This window comes from Vulpes vulpes, chromosome 2 (genome assembly GCF_048418805.1).
Source record: "Vulpes vulpes isolate BD-2025 chromosome 2, VulVul3, whole genome shotgun sequence".
Lineage (NCBI taxonomy): Eukaryota > Metazoa > Chordata > Mammalia > Carnivora > Canidae > Vulpes > Vulpes vulpes.
In genome coordinates, this window is record NC_132781.1 from 47,428,371 (window position 1) to 47,445,907 (window position 17,537).

Genomic DNA, 17,537 nt, shown 5'->3' on the forward strand with positions numbered 1-17,537 from the left:
GAAAGGCTGGTAAGATCAAGATGATTCCCGGGAACTAGTAGGCACAGGGCAGGGGAAGATGGGGAGGATGGGGAGAACAGGCCAGAGATACCAGAAGCTAGATTTTGTTATGCCTTGTGAGCTATCATTGGGGTTTGGAATTTATTCCAAGGGCAATAGTGAAGTTTTGGAAAGTTTTAAAGCAGAAGGATTAATAACTTAATAATGGATTAATAACTTTCTTAAGAAAGTTCATTCTGAAGCACATGAAAAGATGCCCAACATCATTAGATATCAGGGATATGCAAATCAAAATCACAATGAAATACTAATTCATGCCGCGAAATAACAGGTATTGACGAGGATTGTGGAAAAACTGGAGCCCTCATACACTAATAAAGAAAATGGAAAATGATGTAGCCATTGGGATAATAGTCTGGCAGTTCTTTATTTTTTTTTATTATTATTTTAAAATATTTTATTTATTTATTCATGAGAGACACAGGGAGAGAGAAAGTTAGAGACACAGGCAGAGGGAGAAGCAGGCTCCATGCAGGAAGCCCAACGTGGGACTCGATCCTGGGTCTCCAGGATCACGCCCTGGGCCGAAGGTGGCGCTAAACCGCTGAGCCACCTGGGTCTGGCAGTTCTTTAAAAGGTTAAGACAGAATTACTGTGTGACCCAACAATTCCACCCTTAGATATATAACCCAAGAATAATGAAAACATGACCACCCCAATGCCTGTACATAAATGTTCCATAGCAGCATTATTCGTATCAGCCAAAAGTGGAAACAACCCAAACGTCTGTCAACTGATGAATAAATAAAATGTATTGTATTCATACAATGGAATATTATTAATAAAAAGAGTACTAATAGAGGCTACAACACAGATGATCCTCAAAAATATATTTAGTGAAAGAAGCCAATTACAAATTGCCACAAAGTGTATGATTCCATTTACATGAGTGTTCAGGGGGACATCCATAGAAACCAAAGGTAGTGGTTGCCAGGAAGGAAGAGGGACTAGGGAATGACTGCTAATGAACAGAGCATCTATTTTTGGTGATGAAAATGTCTAAAATTGACTGAGGTGAGAGCTACACAACCCTGTGAATACACTAAAAGCCACTGAGGTGTATACCTTTTTTCCTAAAATCTTGTATTTTTAAGTAATCGCTACACCCAACGTGGGGCTTTAACTCACAACCTCAAATTCAAGAGTTGCATGCTCCTCCAACTAAGCTGGCCAGGTGCCCCTGAAGTGTATACTTTAAAGGAGTGAACTGTATGCTATGTAAATAATAGCTAAATAAAGCTGCAAACAACAAAAATTCATCCCAGCTGCAATGCACAGGGGTATGAGGCAAAGATCAGGGAAGAGGCTGTCACAGGGATGGAATGGGAGAAGACAGGGATTAAACTAAGGGTAGGGGTTCACAAGACCAGACTAAGGGGCCAGAGTTTGGAAGGCTGGAGGGCTTGTCACAGGTTCTACAAGTTCTCCTGGGCAGTTAGTGTCTCTCCCAACGGGGAGAGTGGGAAACAGAAATGAGGTATCTGCAATTACTATCAAGCAGCAAAAATGTATTTGAAATCTCCTATGTGTAAAAACTAAGAAGAATATAGGAAAGTGTATAGCCTTGCTGCCCAGATGCATAACAAGCACCCTGGCACACTGAGCTGCCACTAGGGGAACTGTCCACCCTCACTCCCAAACTCTAAAGAAAGGGCCTGGGCATTCAAAGCCCTTACATCAACATGTAAGATATTGCAAGATCTGAGTGCCTGAGTGTGGACCAAGAGCAAGAGAGGAAGCAGGCAATGATAACTGGGGGAAATAAAATCTTTAAAGATACTTTTCTGGGTTCTGTGTATTTGTAAGAATTGCAGGGCTGCTGACGTGGGCATTTTTCCTGATTAGATCAAAAGCCCAGTTTTATCGTTCCAATTTTAGTATATGTGCTGCCGAAGCAAGAACAAAGGCCCACTTTTGATTACATACCACCACCGTTCCAGAAAGCTTTCCCTGGTCTCCAGCAGGAGACTGGGAAGGGCTATTAAGGCCATGGGACAGATGGGCCCAAACTACTGGTGGAAAAGATCTTAACTGGGAAATATAGAAGAAGGGTTTATGAACATTGCTGAGACTACACCACAAGGACATCTCTGTCCCACTAGAAGACCCAGAGACTAACAGAAATGGGATGAGGGTGAATCTCTGTCCAAAACCTTATGTGTGCCCTCAGCTGTCTTCTTGACCCTCCCTATACCTGCAACGGAAACCAGTGCTGGCCAGCCCACCACAACCATTGCTTTGGGAAGAGTAAAACACCACTGAGATGCACCAACAAAGTCAGAAGCTCTGGTACCACCAGCCTATTCATTTGACAGATGGGAAAACTGGAGGCCCAGGCTCATGGAACAGAAACCAGACGTTGCCATCCAGGTCTGACTCTTAGGTCCTTGTCCATCTCACTTTACCAACTCCTGAAACCTAGCCCCTTCTCAAGGACCTGGCTCTCACCTGCATGCTGAGACAAAAGAAGCGAGAAACCTCAGAAACATTAGGTCTCAATTGTCAGAGAACCATCTCTTTTTTAGAATCCTATCAGGAAGCAGAAACATACTGTAGTTATAGTCTCTAATCTTTCTAAAGGGAGTGAAAAGTAGGTTAACCAACCAAACATGGTACAGTTGTTGTAGTTCTCAAGTCCCACGGCCCTTTACTTCCTTTTTTAGCAGTTTTCTGCATTCAATCACACCACACTGTAATCAACTATCAATGAGATGATTAGCTCACTCAAAAGTAAAGATCGTTAGAATCCAGGGCTGCACCATGTACCGAAACACTCCAGATAGGTGAGGAGTTGTGACATCACAAAGGGACAAAGGCTTACTATCGCTAACTCTTAAGTTCTAGTGAATTGAAGTGAAATGCTATTTTTATGCCTGCAGAGGAATACAAACATTAAATACTTCAAAATAAAGATCAAATAGGAAGACAAAATAATCTACTGCCTTTAAAATAATCTGAAAGGAGTTTAGAAGTAAATGTGAAATAAACTGAAATTTCTATAACTATTATCTTATTTGCCAGTTTTAAAGGTATCTTCAGGTGCCAGAACTTGGAAATAGAATAAATACTAACGTATCACTTCTGAAGTGATAATAAACAACAGGACCCCATCTCAGATGGATGGGTTTTTTTCCTACAGTGACCAAAAAGCAAGCTGAACACTATATACAACAGGCAGACTATACAATTAGGTTCATTTAAAAATAATGAGACTCCTCTCTTTGCCTTCTTCCAAAGTATATAATATATATTTAACAGCACACATAAGACACCACTTGAGCTTCCCTTGTAGCCAACAGGAAGTATTTTCACATATAAAAATTAAAAATTTAAACTTTTAAATCATTTATATTTTTGAACATAATACAGACTTAAAAATTGTTCAACATTAACTCATGACCCCACCCCAGCACAAAAATCCACCCGAAATCCAGAAGTCACAGTTTTTTGTTCCTAAAAATCCCACAGCACTGAACTTGATCTTCACTTCAAGCTGATTGCTAAGAAGAGGCCCCTAACAGAAATCCCCAGGGAGAAACGGAAGCACGATCGATGCTGCATCTCTTATCTACCTGGGCGGCACTGGTGCACCTCTGAGGTCAGGTCCATGAGATTCGGCCCCCACACTAGGGTCCTGGAAGGGTGAGCTGGCAGCTTCCCTCATCTTCCCCCTCGAAGGCTGTCCAATAAGCACCTGGGAATTGACTTTTCTTGGGAAAAGGGTGCTGGTAACAGCTGTCAGGGCCAAGGCAATAGTGAGAAGTTCAGTTCTCTGCTCTTTGGATGAACTGTGTAAAACATTTCTTTAAAAGACATAATGTTAAAAATATTAAGAAAAACGTCTACAAAATCTGGAGGGCTGCCTTTTCCTCAAAGGGTAAAGCTTGTGGGATAGTGGGGAAAGAATTGAGGGCCCAGAACTCAAACTCTGCAGCAAAAGATAGATGCCCTTCAAAGCATGTCACATTCTTAACATGTCTTGCTATAGTAGCAAGAGCTGAGGGTGACTGTGTAAGAGCAAGAGGGGCGCCAACTCCTGTGGGGGGAGGGAGGGAGGTTTCTACTGTGCACCCCACCCTGCAGGAGAATGTCAGACTTTAGGGCAGCTGCCATCAGCCCCAAGGGCATCAGGACTCTGCCTCTGAACCAGAGGTGCTTTCCCGACTAACTTCAATCTGGAGAGATGGTAAGTTATCTAACCGGCTCTTCTTTTGGCGAGACTGTTCTTTCTCCTTTATCAGAGCCCCCCATGCCCTTTGCAGCTCAGAATCATCTTCCTCAGCGCCTGGCACCCTGTGATCCACCTTCTTTGTGTTCTTTTCTTTGGTCTTGGGTGCAGATCCTAAGCGAGTCCATAAACTACCTGTTTGGGTGAGAAGGCATTTCAGTTTTGGTGGTCAATGCTGACAAGCAGGGTAATACAGAGGAAGCAGGCACACTGTCAACACCTGATGCATAAAAGACACTGGGAAAGGGTCTGTGGCTCCTGTAACCTTTGTACAGCATTAGGAAGGTAATCTCATTTCCCTGGCTATAGTCCTCTGCCTGGAAAACTGAGGGATCTGGACCAATGGGAGACCCTCACAGTTGGGGACATGTGCCTCTCATGCATATCAGAATCACCTGGGAGGCTGCTTATGCTACACCTGCCCCTCCCTGGTGAGACTCACCATTCTGTGTAGAGCTTCATTCTGCCGGAAGTGGGCCATTCCCAGATCATTCCCAGCTATAAATTCTGCAAACTGATAGGCCTGCTATACTGTAAACTTTCAGAGATTTGGCCCACTATTCATTAATTTTTAAAATGTACTTTACTAATATCTAAAAATAGAAAAATTATGTGTTTATAATTTCATAGCATACTACACTATAAGGCTATTAAGCATTTTATTAATAAAGAATTTAACAATGTGATAAAAAATGATCATAATAAAATCCTGTATGAACAAAGAATACGTATATGGACAAAGACTTGAATAGAAACTTAAGACTAAAAAATATTCGTGCTAGGGCAGCCCGGGTGGCTCAGCGGTTTAGCGCCACCGTCAGCCTAGGGCATGATCCTGGAGACCTGGGTTCGAGTCCCACATTGGGCTCCTTGCGTGGAGCCTGCTTCTCCCTCTGCCTGTGTCTGCCTCTCTCTCTCTCTCTGTCTCTCATGAATAAATAAATAAAAAATCTCTTAAAAATAAATAAATAAATAAATAAATAAATAAATAAATAGTATTCGTGCTAAGCAGAAAGAACCAAGGCTAATTTTGTTTTTTCCATTTTCTAAATTTTCCATTACCCTTATTATAATTATGACAATGACTGTAATGGAAGAAGAAAAATAATTTATTTTTGACATATGCTATTTCCTGCCTTTGACTAACAAGGTATTTCAATGCTACAGTCTGCTCTTACCCAGTTCCTACTCCCCCCCTCAGTTTTAAGTGTTACCAACCTGATTTCTTCTCCCGAGTATCAGAGTAGAGGCCTTTAACATCTTGCCTGGGAACACCCAGCCTACTATGTACATCAGAAAAAGGCTCTCTCCGAAAGACTGGGGTACTACTAAAAGCCTTTTCTGGAGAATATGGTCTTTTTCCTAACCGCTGGCGTATATCTAGAAAAAGAAAAAAAAAGTTTTACTATGACCAATCATGTGTGCTTTGCTATTGATACTGTCAACCTAAGATGTCTAGAGGATCTCGTGCCAAATCTCCCCAAATGAGGGCAAAGTACCTGACAAAATCAAGCTTCTAAAATCCTTCTCTCTATATAATCAGTCTGGATTTCCCTAAGAGAATTCAGACATACAGGCTTTCAGTGAGAAAAAAATTCTCAGCTGACTGCTCCAGAAAGGAAGTTCTGAGGCAAAATTAACTCTCTACAATTCCCCCAGTAGACCTACCTCCCCTCTATGCTCCCACAAACTACTTCTTACAGACCTATCAGAGCACTTACTCCATTCTGTTTTGGAGTGGAATTACCTGAATGTGTGCATTCATGTTTCTCCATCTAAGTTCTATGATGACTTGCAACCCCTCCAGAGATTCCAGCATTCCCAGCATCTAACCCAGAGCCTGGCACACAGCAGGCAAGGCCAAGTACCCACTCTGTGACTCTGCACATGTATACCATCTAGTTCAAATTCTTTACCATTTATATAACAACTCAACTTGATTTCTATTATTCTTATGTATAAAGTATATCAATGACATATAAAGTAAAATAATTGGGACAAAAATATTGAAGGCAATTTTATGTCTTCAAATTTATGATTATTTTTCATGTCTGAAAGTTCTACTGCCTAACCTCAAATTTAGAGGTGATGCACTATGACAATTAAACCAGTTCATTAAGGGCAATGTTTAATCCAAGGACCTATCTCTGCCCTGATTTGCTTTCTGGAACTCAGAAACACAACTCAACAATACCTGATTTAGTATTGCTGCCTTGTGGCCGTGGACGTGTGTGCTGGCGTTTTTCATCTAACAGATGTCGGACATCTACAAATTTCTCAGTTGGTAATTTGTTACCAATTCGGTTTTTGATATTGCTTGTAGATATAGTATCTGCCCTCATGGAATTCCTTAAAAAAAAAAAAAAAAAAAAAAAAAAAAAAAAGGCACAGTTACTACCTCCAACTGTGGGACAATGCCTACACAATAATCTCATGTAATTTGGCGAAAATAATTTAAGCAGCCCAATCTAATACAGCCAATATCCACTCATAAATACCATATACCAGTAATTATTTGCTTACAAAAATCATGATCAGCCTGCTATAAAGAGACCAATCAGCACAATTAGGTTACTGAGTTTTCCAGGGTGGTTTCCACAAATGATACTGTAAACTATCACAGAATATGTAATTGCAAGTCCCCTCCTTTCTGAGACAAACATTAAGTAAGGCCTGCAAAGGGCTAAGGGATCTCTGTGCACCCAGGCTGTGACTTCACTATAGTCAAGATGCGACAGAGTCTACAATCTCTTTCTTTAAAGGACAAACTTCTCTGTTATAGACATCTGCTACCATGCTAGGCACCAGCATTATTCTGGCAGCACCCAACATTGCAAAGTTCTCTGAAAACTAAAAATAAGGATATGAACAAAGCCATACAAATGAACCAGATTGAACTGTTTTTCTTTTCCCCAAACACACTACCAAGAACAGTTAGAGAGAATACCCCTATAGATGCCAACTCTTTGAGCTGTGCACATGCCATCTGCCCTCAGGAATCTGCTCATCCCCAATAGTCATCAAAGAAATACACATTAAAATAACTTTTTTTCTTGGTCCACAAAATTAGCAAAACTTACAGTGATAAGACTGATAACTATAGAGGTAAAAGGTTATAAAGTGATTAACATCTTTTTGCAACGAAATTTAGCAAAACCAATTTTTATTTTAAGATTTATTTATTTTAGAGAGGGTGAGAGAGAGAGAGAGAGAATATGTGAGAGGAGGAGTGGGGGGGAGGGGGGAAGAAGAGAGGGAGAGGAGAGAGTCTTAAGCAGACTCTGCACTGAGCCCAACATGGAGCTTGATCTCATGATCCTGAGATCACGAACTTAGCCGAAACCAAGTGTTGGATGCTGAAACAACTGTGCACCCAGGCAACCCTAACACCACCACATTTTTCAACATATATGCAGCTCTGTGCAATAACTGGAATTCAAGAAATTTATCTAGTTAGTGCAACAGTAAGATATATTTTAATTTTATTTTTTATTTTTTTTCTTTTTATTTATTTTATTTTATTTTTCTTTTTATGATAGAGAGAGAGAGAGAGAGGCAGAGACATAGGCAGAGGGAGAAGCAGGCTCCATGCACCGGGAGCCCGACGTGGGATTCGATCCCGGGTCTCCAGGATCACGCCCTGGGCCAAAGGCAGGCGCTAAACCACTGTGCCATCCAGGGATCCCTTAATTTTATTTTTTAATAGATTTTATTTATTCATGTGAGACACAAAGAGAGGCAGAGACACAGGCAGAGAGAGAAGCAGGCTCCATGCACAGAACCTCATGTGGGACTCGATCCCGGGACTCCGGGATCACACCCTGAGCCGAAGGTAGATGTTCAACCGCTGAGCCACCCAGGCATCCCAATAGTAAGAAAATAGAAACCTAAATGTCTATCAATAAGGGATTGACCAAATAAATCATGATATTTTCAAACAAAGGACTATATCTGGATGAAAAAATAGAAATCTACACTATATTAAACAGGAAAAGCACACTGGAAGACAATATAAATACAACTTCATTTCTGTAGAACTCTAGAATTTCTCCATGTGTTAGGTATATGCATAAAATTAGCAGGAAAGTTATTCACTCGACTGCTAAGTCATGATTTTAGGAACGGATAAGATTATGGGTGATTTTCACTTTCTGCACTGTCATTTTTTTTCTGCACTGTCATTTTTATAACAATGATTAATTCTTGTATATTTAAAGGAAAAATTTGATGCAACAGATAAAAGTAATTATAAAATTAAGAGTTAAGAGGAAGTTAGGGATTAGTATTTAAAACAAAATTAAAAGCTAGCATTGATAAAAAGACAAAATATTTTCACCTAATATTTTTCAACTGAGATTCCACTTCATCAGCATACATGGTCATTTTCATGCTTTTCTTTGGTGAAGGAGTGGAAATCATTTTCAGTTCTAGATCATAGTCCATTTCATCAGAGTCTGAACTGCTGGCACTGGACTGCCTAGATGTGCTCCGCTCCCGGGTCTGCTTGAGAGCTGGGAGCTCCTCATGGTACTCTACTACCACCCTGTCATCTGCATCCATGTCCTGATCCTCCTCCTCCTCCTCCTCTTCTTCCTCTTCCTCTTCAATGGGTTCCTCTGGAACATTTACTAGTCCTAAGAAATTTAACCAAAAAACATTAGGAAAAGCACTAAAATTAATGAATCTGATTTTCTGCTCTATATTGGTGACCTTTTTAAAAGGTGGTGTTCCCGTGCCCAAGATCTTACTGGAGTATTATCTGTATTAGTGCCAATCTAGTTGCCATTCTGATACCTAAAATAGAAGATTGGCTAGGTAAAGTATGATCTAGCAACCTGATGGAATATTATAAAGTTATCTAAAGTACATTTGTCATTATTCGTGAATTCTATATTTGCAAATCTGCCATATTTATTTGTAACTCTGTATCAACACTCATAGTGTTTTCATGGTCATTTGTGGACATGCACAGAGTGTCAAAAAAAAAAAAATTGAGTCACCAGATGTGCGTATTCCCAGCCGAGGTCAAATGAGACAACATTCTTTCTTGTTTCAGCTCTCATACTGTAAACAAGTGCCCTTTTTTGCAATCTATGAAGTGCCATGTTTTTCATATTTTTGTGGCTTTTGTTGGTGAGTTCACTTAAACATTTAAAAAAATGGCTTCCGGGTATAGTGTCAAAGCTGTCTAGTGTTTCTAAGCACAAGAAGACTGTGATGTGCCTTACAGAATGAATTTGTGTTAAGTAAGCTTTGTTCAAGCATGAGTTATAATGCTGTTGGCTGTGAGTCCAATGTTAATGAATCAACAATATGTATTTAATAAGATATCTTTAAACAGAAACACACAGCAAAGAAGGCTATATACTGATCAGGTGATGAAAATGGTGACCAGAGTCTCTGAATGTTTTAGTATCCACTGTATCAATGATCACAGTGACCTTATAGAACATACCACCATGAATAACAAAAATCAACTGTAACTTTAGAGTGCATGGAAAAATGCTTGTAAAGTGGAAGACTAAAAATATATGTTCACAACAATTATATTTATTATGAAAATAGATAAGGAAAATATAAAATGAAATAAGTTGCTTATAATAAAAGTGCTAGAATGAGGGGGTGATTTGCTTTTCAATTTCTTTAATCTAAAGATTATATGATTAAAGATTATATGATAAAATATCTTAGAATTTGAAATTGGTAACCTGTAACTAACAGAAAAGTATGTGCATTTTTAAGATGCAGATTTCAAATATACAATTTTGAATATATACATTAAATAAAAACGAGACTTCACCTGTCCGTTACAATGATAAACATGTATGCATATTATCCTATGTTTGTATGCTGACTTAGCAGTTCTACAAAGCATGTAGAAAATTCTATAAGTTAGATTAAAAATAAAAACAAATCTTTATAAAAACATAATGAAAACGGTTCTTTTATAATATGCACCAAAACAAAGGAACAAAGGATGGACGGAACAAAAAACAAAATGAAACCCAAGTCGTGGTATCTCATTTAACTGAGACATTCGTGTACACAAGCCAATAAGCATAAAACACTAAACATAGCAGTCTATTTTCAACATCAAAGAAACCATAAAATCAAGTCATATGATAAAATAACTTAAAAAGTTTTCATGCAGCTTTTGATATTAATAGTAGAAAAATTAGATTGCTATAGAAAATTTTCTTTCAATTTCTCTTATGTCACATTTGGTCCTTTTTGTTAGAACAGCTCTTATTAAATCATTTGACCTCTTTTGTATGGGCAATTTAAAATTAATTGTGACTTGACTTACTTTCCTATATGTTGGCAGAGGGTGAGGGCAAGGAAGAGAGGATGATAAAGTTTGGAACCTTAAAAGACTGTATTAAGAATAAGAATATGATTTCGGGAGCCAAACATGTGTCTACCCAAGAGCTGAGCAGGCAACTACCGGAATGTCGGTGTTTATAGGACGTCAAGCCAACGTCATCCCCAATCAGGGCTCTCTTCTTGATCACATCCCGCTGAATGCGACGGGAATGATATCTTCGCTTCCTGCAACATTCCAAAATAAGCACATAATCAAAAACCAACAGGAAGGACCTTGAAATCCACTAATTGAGTTTAACTGTACACCGATGCAATGTTAGGTGCTGAAACAGACATTTTACATAAAACTAAAACTTGGCCTTTCATACCATTTAACCCACAGTTAAGAATCTTGAACTTTCTTCTTGTCTTCCTTGAGTCCACACATAGTGCTGACATTCCACTGCAGAATACCAACTGAGGGATTAAGAAAAGCTTAGGTACTATTTAAAATTGTATTTTAAAATTTTGGACTCACCAAGAATTACTAAGAATTCCTTTCATGCCTCCGTAATTTGGATTCCCATATTTCATGTAATACTGACTTCTTCTGGCTGCTCCAAGTTCCTTTTTGTCATCTAAAAATTAATTACGACAGTTACCTAGGATTTCGCATTGGTATGAAGACAATGTTGAATGGCTAAAAAAAATGTTTTCCATAGTTGGGATCAGATCAGCACAATCTACCAACAAAAGGGAAAGATACACTACAAATATTCACTCTCAGTACCTACAAAAGCAGAGCAGTATAGAGGGAGTGGAGTAAAATACAGAGATGAATGAAGTTAAGCTAATGTTAAGGAGCTGACCTCATAGAGAAAACACTGCTAACAACAACAATACAACATACAAAGTTCTAAGAAGCTTAAGAGAGCTACAGTCAGTATAGCTGTGTGGGAATAAAAAAAAGCTTTCTAGAAGAGGTAGCATTTTCACTGTCTCCATGAAAGATGACATTCATTTCTGAATGACAACACTCCAATAACAAAAAATTAATGTTAAAGAAAGAGACTATACATAATTCCATATATCTGGTAAAGCATTTTTTCCAATCTATCATGATGTTCTCAAAATGGCTTAAAGAAAACAGCATAGCACCATTCACTTAGAATGCATTCAAATAAGATACTCTATAAACAGAGAAAAGATCACTTTTGTCAAGTTAAAATGCCAGTCAATAGAAAGAAAAGGTGGTCAGTGATCACACACATTTTCGTAATAGGTCTTTGCTAGCTCCTGGGGCACTCATGGATTACAAAAGGTGAATACCAATACACATGTATCTGGTGCTACACGTAAATAGTGACACAAGCCAACAAGTGCATCCTTTAAAAAAAAAAACATGCCCACTAGCTCCTTGGAGAAATGGCTGATTCCAGATCCGGGACAGGGAAAGTACAAGTACAAGTACAAGTCCATCTGGTAAAACGAGATGTTTTACTGTGCCATAAAGTAAGAAAATGCTCAAAGAATCATGAATGCATGTCAAAACAATAAAGCTTAAAGGGGCTCCACCGACCAAATCCAAGAAGATTCATAAGTCAAATTAATGATAGGAATGAATGATAACCCACTGAATAAGACTCATGAGTCTAAACAGAAAGAAGAAAGAAAGAAGAAAGAAAGAAAGAAAGAAAGAAAGAAAGAAAGAAAGAAAGAAAGAAAGAAAGAAAAAGAAAGAGCAAACTTCTTACAAAGCAGAATGCCAAATAAATGTAGAGTTAAAAAGTCATCAATGGATGCTGAGTGGAATTATGAGCAAAAGTCTATTTACATAATCTTGAGGTACCTCCCACAAATTTTTATATTAACAAATGGAAAAACAGGAGAAACCTTAACCAAGTGAGAAAAGTTAACATCTCCATAAATGGGAAAAGTAAATATCATGTGTCTCCTGACATCCTGCACTGAAAATGATATAACAGCACTTCTATGGTACTCTTGCCTAACATGCACAATTTGATTTAATCAGGAGATATCAGACAAACCGAAACTGAGAGGCAGTCTATAAAATAATGAGCTGAGGGGATCCCTGGGTGGCTCAGCGGTTTAGCGCCTGCCTTTGGCCCAGGGCGCAAGCCTGGAGTCCCAGGATTGAGTCCCATGTCGGGCTCCCAGTAGGGAGCCTGCTTCTCCCTCCTCCTGTGTCTCTGCCTCTCTCTCTATCATCAATCAATCAATCAAGCAATCTTAAAAAAAATAAAAAATAAAATAAAATAACGAGCTGATAGTCTAAACATGTCTCAGTCAAGAAAAATAAACCAGGGAGTATTCCATATTCAAAATTCATATATATTTTAATGCACACCAAAATCACTGTGCAGAGAGTCTTACAAATTGAAGAGGCTTTTATTTTTTTTATTTTTTATTTTTTCAAAGATTTTATTTATTTATTCATGAGACACACACAGAGAGAGAGAGGCAGAGACATAGGCAGAGGGAGAAGCAGGCTCCATTGCAGAAGCCCAACATGGGGCTTGATGCCGGGACTCCAGGATAACCCCCTGGGCTGAAGGCAGGTGCTAAACTGCTGAGCCACCCAGGGATCCCCTTAAGAGGCTTTTAACTCCTTAGAGAGAATGGCACTATTAGCAACGTCCAGGAAGATACTGCTACGATGAATAAAAAAGTATAACTTTAAAATAGTTCAGATGATAGTTCAGATGATAAACTGAACAGTAGAGGACAAACTAGCTTTAGCAGGAAATAACTTCCTTTAGCCAGAAATCACAAAAACTATGCAAAAATAGCTAATATTCACCTTCAAAGTCTGAAATTCAACTCAGACAGCAAGCCATCATTTCACAAGCATAGAATATTATTGTTTGAATGGACTCTAAGATTACTTGACCTAACTTAATATTCAAAAGAAATGGATGTCACTCAAAAATAAATGACTTAGATTAAAATTAAAAATTAATGCCAAATAACACATTTACCTTTTGTAGCAAATCTCATGAATAACCTATTTCCTTTTGCAAGTTTGTTAGCTGGACGAAGATCATTTCTTAGCAGAGACTCTTCTTCTACTTGAGACAATGTGTCCAACTTAAGAAAAAAGAGCATTTTCAATACAAAAATTACATTTTCTTTCATATTTATTCAGTAGCAAAGCCACTATCGAGAAAGCATTTTTAACAATTCTTAAAACAAAACAAAACAAAACATCACAATTCTTGAAGCATGACAGCACTGATCCTCTGAGACATTGCTAAGTCAGAGGTCTTCCTGAACACCCTGAAGAGTCTCCATCATTCTCTACCTGCTTACCCTTCTTTTCTCCACAGCACTCCTCACTTCCTGACATTATATTACATATCTGTGCATCTGTGCTTGGTCTTTCTTCACCACTAGAATGTATATTCCAAGAAGGGAAGGACTTTGGTTTTATGCTATATCCACAGGACCTAGAATCTGGTATATAGTAGGTACTCAGTACTTTTTAAATGAATACACTTTAATATTTCCAACAATAGCACATGTCCCATTAGGAATATTCTGTCACTTACTTTTTCTTAATTTTACTCATTAGATAACACTTCAAGGTATGTCTCAACAAAACAATGTTTTTATTCAGAAGTATGAGTACTAGTCTAAAAATCTCAAGAAAAATCACTTTTTACAGCTACATGAACTTAAAGGCCAGGATCCTGGTATACCCTCAAAAAGTCTAACAGTAAAAGCCAGAGGAAGAACACAACTTACTATGTCCTTAAGCCTTAAATAAAAGACAGTAAGCAATTTTTTACACTAAAAACTTATATATATCTTTGCCCTATTACAAACCTCTATATCGCTTGAGTTTTCATCTTCAACTTCTCCTTCTTCAGCCTCCTCATCATCTGAACTGTCTTCTTGCTTGTCTAAAATGCAATATAAGAGACAAGATGAATCTTAACATAACTTCATCTCGTGTAACTTAAAAGTCCAGTACTATCTCCTATTTATTGATGATCCAAAGCATCAGAGCTTATTTTAGAAATGACAATGAAATGCTATATAAAGCTCTGCACAGAAACCCAAATCAACAGTGTAAAGAATAGGGCTTTTCAGCCCAAAAGTTCCTCCTGTGTTGTTACCTGTTTTACTTTTCTCAGATGACCTGTCCTCATTGGCATCCCTGCTTCTTATTTTATCCAGGGCTGGCAGAGAGCTCATATTGATAAGGGCTCGTGTGGCTGTCATTTCATCCAGCCAAACCACATTACCTAAACAAAATGTAAAATAAAACATCACATCACATCCAAATGGTAAGTTTTAAAAAAAACAGAGACTGCAGTGCCTTCATTGCTATGGCCTCATCTAGCTCCAAATCAGTATCAGTAAACGTACAAATCACCTAATGAAAGTAGTACAGAAAGTGGTAGTAAAACTTCTCTGGTGATATTAGCCTAGAGCTGCATTCCCAAACTGGGTTCCATGAAATAGCTGTGACATAGTCCATGAAAAAGGGTTCTGTATATAAAAACTGCCTGGCTCAATGAGTATTATACAGTGTTAGCAGTTTTTGTGATGATGATGATGGTAAGAAGACAACTGTCAAATAAGTTTGGATTATCCTTTTTTACTACTGCCCTCTACAGGGAAGCTGTCTGCTGTTTCTTGTCATTCAGACATGCTAAATGATTGTTTTCCACTGTAAAGTGTGGGTGATGATGGTATCCATGGAATATATACAATGGGGGCATGATAGACACTTGGCTTTGTAGCAACTAATTTAATCTGCTTCTTTAAGCAAGAGAATTTATCAAGAAAAAGGTATTGAGAAGTCTTATAGAAAAGAAATCCATTTAATTTTTTTAAGATTTATTTATTTATTCATGAAAGAGACAGACTGAGAGAGAGAGAGGCAGAGACATAGGCAGAGGAGAAGCAGGCTCCTCGCAGGGAGCCCGATGCAGAACTCAATCCTGGATCCCAGGATCACAACCTGAGCCGAAGGCAAGCACCCAACTGCTGAGCCACCCAGGCGTCCCATGGTTTGCCAACCCTTGATTTAGATGGTGTAAGTTAACCAAAAGGAAAAACAGAGAAAACTCTTCTACTCAGTCATGTTTCTTCTTTCAATGATAACACTTAATCAACATCTTCTAAAGAAGTGGATGGGAAAACCAGGCAGCTATTCAAGGTACAACCTAGGTCAGCAAGCTAGCTGTAAGCAAAGACAGAACAGAAGTGAGTTAAAACAAGAAGCCAGCAGAGTGGTTACTCCTCTGGAGTCGGGAGGCAAGTAAATATTACAGTTAGTTCACAAGTTGGAGAAATCACAGGTTAGGGCAAGCAGGTGAAGTTTCAAAGCAAGAAGTAAGAGGTCTGATAGTGCCAGAGGATTTCAGTTTAGTTCTGGATCAGATACTAAGGCAGAGCCAGCCGTGTGAAGAGCTATCTGGGAAGATGCAATTACAACATCTAAAGCCCTGAATAAACAGCCCCAATTCTATACAGCTGGATCCACCCCAATTCTATAAAGTTGGATCCCTTTGTTGGGAAATTGTGGGAGTTAAAGAGGCCTCAATAATCATGTACACAAGACTCAGATGCCAGCAACCAACCTCCTAGATTCCTGGTCATCACCACTAAGCTGTCTTAGAGTACTCACTGAATATGATCTGGCAGATTGGCTAAGGCATTCTGGTTTTCATCAATGGCCAATCTTTTCCCCCTAGGCTAAAGGCAGAGGTTAGGGCACAGACAAGTAGTCTTTTTTTTTTTTTTTTTAAAGATTTTATTTATTTATTCATGATAGGCAGACAGAGAGAGAGAGAAAGAGAGAGAGAGAGAGGCAGAGACACAGGCAGAGGGAGAAGCAGGCTCCATGTAGGGAGCCTGACGTGGGACTTGATCCCGGGACTCCAGGATCACGCCCTGGACCAAAGGCAGGCGCTAAACCGCTGAGCCACCCAGGGATCTCCCCACAGACAAGTAGTCTCAACCACAAACATTCACCATCTGATATAACAAAAACTCCTAAAATCATAAACAAAAGCATAGTCAATAAAAAACTTGCATGTACTTACAGGAGGTATCATCCAACCACTCAATGTGAGCAGGAGGATATTCTTTAAAATAGGAAAAGATATCCTGGGTACTCATCTCATCTACTCCACAAATGTAGATTGTCTCCAGCCTCACTTTGGGGATTGCTAGAAAAACAAGACATAAAAGTGATGACAGAATTTTCCCATCCATACTGCGCATCCCACCAGTAGCTCTTTGCAACAGTTCAGATAACATGTGTTTAGAAAAGAAATGTGCCAGAAAAGATGACAATTACTTCAAAAGAAGATGACAGTAAACTTTTTTTTTTTTTTTTAATCACAGAGCAACAGCCCTAAACAAATGATCTAATTCAGAACCGGCATATTAGGCTGAAAAACAAATGCTGTTGGTAAAATACGTAATACCTCTCCCCAAATTAACCTGTAGTAATTAAAGCAATACCAAATTCAAGAGGATTACTCCTTGAACTTGACAGGCTGATTCTATAATTTTAGGAAATATGTCAAAGAGAGATGTGCAATAGCCAAGATAATTTTGAAGAGATGTTGTCCCAAATATAAAGTATGAAACTAGAGTAAAGAAATCCTACAAAATCAATAATAAAATGATAGCCCAGAATAAAAACGAATATGAACACACATTTCACACAAAAGGAAATATAAAAGGCCAATAAACATATGAAAAGATGGTTGATTTCACTAGTAATCAGGAAAATGCACTTTAAAACAAACACAAGGTTTCAGTGCCCATATGTTGTTTAGTATAGCCACCTTCATTAATTATCTTAGATCTTCTGGATAATTTGCTGCAGCTTCTACATGCTTGTTGCATCACGTTGTGCTTTTTATGTTACAGAGATGGATGGCTTCTTTCGTAAAACCTCATG

The 17,537-nt window shown here is 38.6% G+C and overlaps 1 protein-coding gene across 4 annotated transcripts in view; it reads right to left on the reverse strand.

Annotated features, from left to right (window-relative positions):
- Nucleotides 1–402: 402 nt before the first annotated feature.
- Nucleotides 403–17,537, reverse strand: part of NCBP3 (nuclear cap binding subunit 3) — a 32,285-nt gene continuing 15,150 nt past the window's right edge. For 2 of the 4 annotated variants that reach the window (XM_072747987.1, XM_072747989.1), the window contains 11 exons: nt 16,669–16,794; nt 14,731–14,859; nt 14,438–14,514; nt 13,591–13,699; nt 11,130–11,229; nt 10,734–10,837; nt 8,625–8,922; nt 6,483–6,637; nt 5,503–5,668; nt 4,261–4,419; nt 403–3,795 (listed from right to left, as the gene is read on the reverse strand). In XM_072747987.1, the coding sequence (XP_072604088.1) occupies nt 3,687–3,795; nt 4,261–4,419; nt 5,503–5,668; nt 6,483–6,637; nt 8,625–8,922; nt 10,734–10,837; nt 11,130–11,229; nt 13,591–13,699; nt 14,438–14,514; nt 14,731–14,859; nt 16,669–16,794 (1,532 nt within the window). In that variant the 3' untranslated portion in view covers nt 403–3,686. Of the gene's footprint in view, nt 3,796–4,260; nt 4,424–5,502; nt 5,669–6,482; nt 6,638–8,624; nt 8,923–10,733; nt 10,838–11,129; nt 11,230–13,590; nt 13,700–14,437; nt 14,515–14,730; nt 14,860–16,668; nt 16,795–17,537 lie in introns of all 4 variants that reach the window. The other 2 variants (XM_025987885.2, XM_072747988.1) reach the window with 1 other exon arrangement.